Raw genomic sequence first — 2,799 nt, 5'->3', positions numbered from 1 at the left:
TTTTGGTCTTAGTTATTGCTTTGCATCACTTCATTTACAGGTGATAAATGATATTTCATTGTTATTACTTGTTAGGTTAAACAATCAATTGGCTTGTTTCTGAGTATCGTGTGAAATATGTAGGAGAGGAGAACTGCTTTCCGTATCAGGACATAACCTTAGACCTTATTGGCACATGCTTCTACCTTTCTCCTATGCGATAGTTTCAGGTGCTGTAGGTTCATGTTCAGTGCTGTTTGCAAAATCTCTGTGAGTTAGCAATTCAACATTTTATTGTGCTCTATGAATGGGTAGCCGCTTTTCCTTTTGTCTAACATTGATGCTTAATTTTGTGGCAGGTCGAACCTCCTTCGACTTGCCATGTCTGGTGGTTATCAGTTACACAGCTGGTTCACATATTCAATGCTTCTTTTATTCCTCAGTACAGCTGGGTTTTGGGTAAGGGCTAATAATTGCATGCAATGACATTGAGAGACCTGTGATAGCTATTTATAAACATGAGTGCTGACTTACTCTATTTTTGTGTGTGCAGATGACCAGGTTGAACGAAGGACTGTCCTTGTTTGATGCAATCCTTATTGTTCCCATGTTTCAGATAGCTTGGACTTTCTTCTCCATCTGTACAGGAATTATTTACTTTCAAGAGTACCAGGTACTTTACCTCTGTCTTATACAGATGATTTGGCGTGGGGCTAATGGATGCTGACCATCCTCATCAAAATTCTGTTTTAAGTAACATTATTGAATTAAATTTGGGAAGATAAATAAGGTCATATAATATGGAAGCTCTGGATAGCGAATTTGAACTTTGGATAGCGAATTTGTCTCATGCAAAGTTTATTCTCTGAAAACAGGTATTTGATGCATTAAGGACGACGATGTTTATACTAGGAATGACTTGTGTATTCGTCGGCATTTCTTTGTTGGCACCTGATGATTCAAAAGGTAATTATAATGTTTCGATAGTTATACAATGGTTCAAAATATGCAGAATTAAACTCCTTTTCTTTTTAGGTGCTGAGGCCAAAGATAGTTCTTTGGATTCGATGGCAACCTCTGGAATTGCAACGGAATCAAACAGGTATAAATAAGCCCTCATGAACTCTTGTTGATGGGATAAGGGAGGAAAGGGGGGTAGGGCTAGTATGGTACCACGATTGACTAATGATGTAAACCATTTACTATATATCTTCTTCCCTAACTTTAAGGATCTTTGGGAAGACCACTGTGAGTGAAGTTCTAGTTGATTCCCTTCCAGAAACCTAACTCACATACCACCCCCTTAGGCTCTAGAACATTCCCAACTAAATGAGATCTCTGGCATGGAATATTGACCTGGTTAAGACAGCTTTTAGTGCATTTTCTTTTAATCATCCAAGAAGTTGTTGGCACAATGTGTATCATTCCTGTATTTTCTTTCCCTTGATTTGGCCATCGTCTATATTGAGTTGCGAAATTTGATATTATTTATTTGTTACAGGTTGGTAGCGACTCAGGAAGAAGCACAAAACACAGAATCAAGATCATTTGTAAAAGGAACGCTGATGAAGATTTCAAGCATGCTAGTCAAAGCCAAGGTATTGGTAATTGCATTAGCATTCACCTTTTATAAACTTGATCAGTTTTGATATGGAACACAATCTGAGCTTGTCTTTCCATGCAGAATACTTGTGCAATGTCTCTTGGGTTTGGGGAGGATACAATTCAGGCATCTTCAGTTCTTGTGATGCCAATGATGTCATCGAGAATGACCGGATTCAGAGGTGGTGGGATCGAGCGAGCGAGGTTTTTGTCGATGAGAAGTTGGAGCAAGGTCCCCAAAGAGGAAGGCGAGGAATTGCTTGGAACTAGCCACGCTCTCCCGGAGAGTCCTTGATAGTGGTAGTTATAGGATAACCCATGGCCCCGATATTTGTTTCTTATAGTTTGTCTTCGCCACGTTTTGTAATATTTGGAGGCGCTTAGATCTAAAGCCATTAGAATTCAATTATTTGCTCTACCGAGCATTCATGTAAAATCACCCAAGAAAAAAAATGCACCCAAAACAAGATTGTTTCAACTTGTATATTGTATATTGCTGCTTGTATAATGAAAAGAAAATAAAATCAGAGTGAGATCGAACTGTGATTAGTTGGCAGTTTTACTTTCCACAGTATACCCAATTCAAAATGTACGAACACCACACCTTCCGATCAATTCGTTGATGGTATTAAAGGGGATAACATGATACGAAAGAGATTTGAATTACTTTTGGAAAGAAGCAATAGGAATACATGAATTGAATAGTAATAATTGAATTGATTTTTAAGTTAACTAATTAAGCAAGTAATTATATAATTGTTAAATAATAATTAGTTTAGAAGAAAAACTAAATTGAGATTATAACATCTTTTTAATAGCTATAATAAAAAGTTCAGTTTTTGGAAGATAAACAAGGAGTGAAAGGTAGAGGAAGATTTAGAAGGTGGTCAAAGGAGACCTACAAGTTTAATAGCATCGTTTAATTCATGTAGCCAATCCCATCTAGAAAGACAAGACTTTGTTGTTGTTGTTTAGGATATTAACTTATTAAGGAGCACCATCCAAAAGAGTCTTAACTCTCAAGCATGGACAAAAGAGACAGGTTAGTTAAAAGGGAACTGAGTAGAAGAATGGTAGTTTGTTCGAGGAAGGTGCTTCTCTCTGGAAATATCTCCGCGTACTACATTCAACAATTCAAGTTACACCTTCCATTCAAACCCAAAAAATTCCCATTCCAGCCCAAACCAAGAAAAATTATATAAAACAAAGAAAAAACCC

The 2,799-nt window shown here is 37.1% G+C and overlaps 1 protein-coding gene across 1 annotated transcript in view; it reads left to right on the top strand.

Moving 5' to 3' along the window:
• Positions 1 to 2,143, top strand: part of LOC107604903 (probable magnesium transporter NIPA8) — a gene marked incomplete in the record, with an annotated part of 5,877 nt that extends 3,734 nt beyond the window's left edge. Inside the window, 8 exon segments of the mRNA XM_016306617.2 lie at positions 1 to 40; positions 124 to 249; positions 339 to 438; positions 533 to 652; positions 855 to 945; positions 1,015 to 1,081; positions 1,481 to 1,577; positions 1,664 to 2,143. Of these exon segments, the coding sequence (XP_016162103.1) occupies positions 1 to 40; positions 124 to 249; positions 339 to 438; positions 533 to 652; positions 855 to 945; positions 1,015 to 1,081; positions 1,481 to 1,577; positions 1,664 to 1,876 (854 nt within the window).

Source organism: Arachis ipaensis, chromosome B06 (genome assembly GCF_000816755.2).
Source record: "Arachis ipaensis cultivar K30076 chromosome B06, Araip1.1, whole genome shotgun sequence".
NCBI classification, from domain to species: Eukaryota; Viridiplantae; Streptophyta; class Magnoliopsida; order Fabales; family Fabaceae; genus Arachis; species Arachis ipaensis.
The sequence above is the reverse complement of the archived record's forward strand: the minus strand, read 5'-3'. Positions and strand labels throughout refer to the sequence as shown.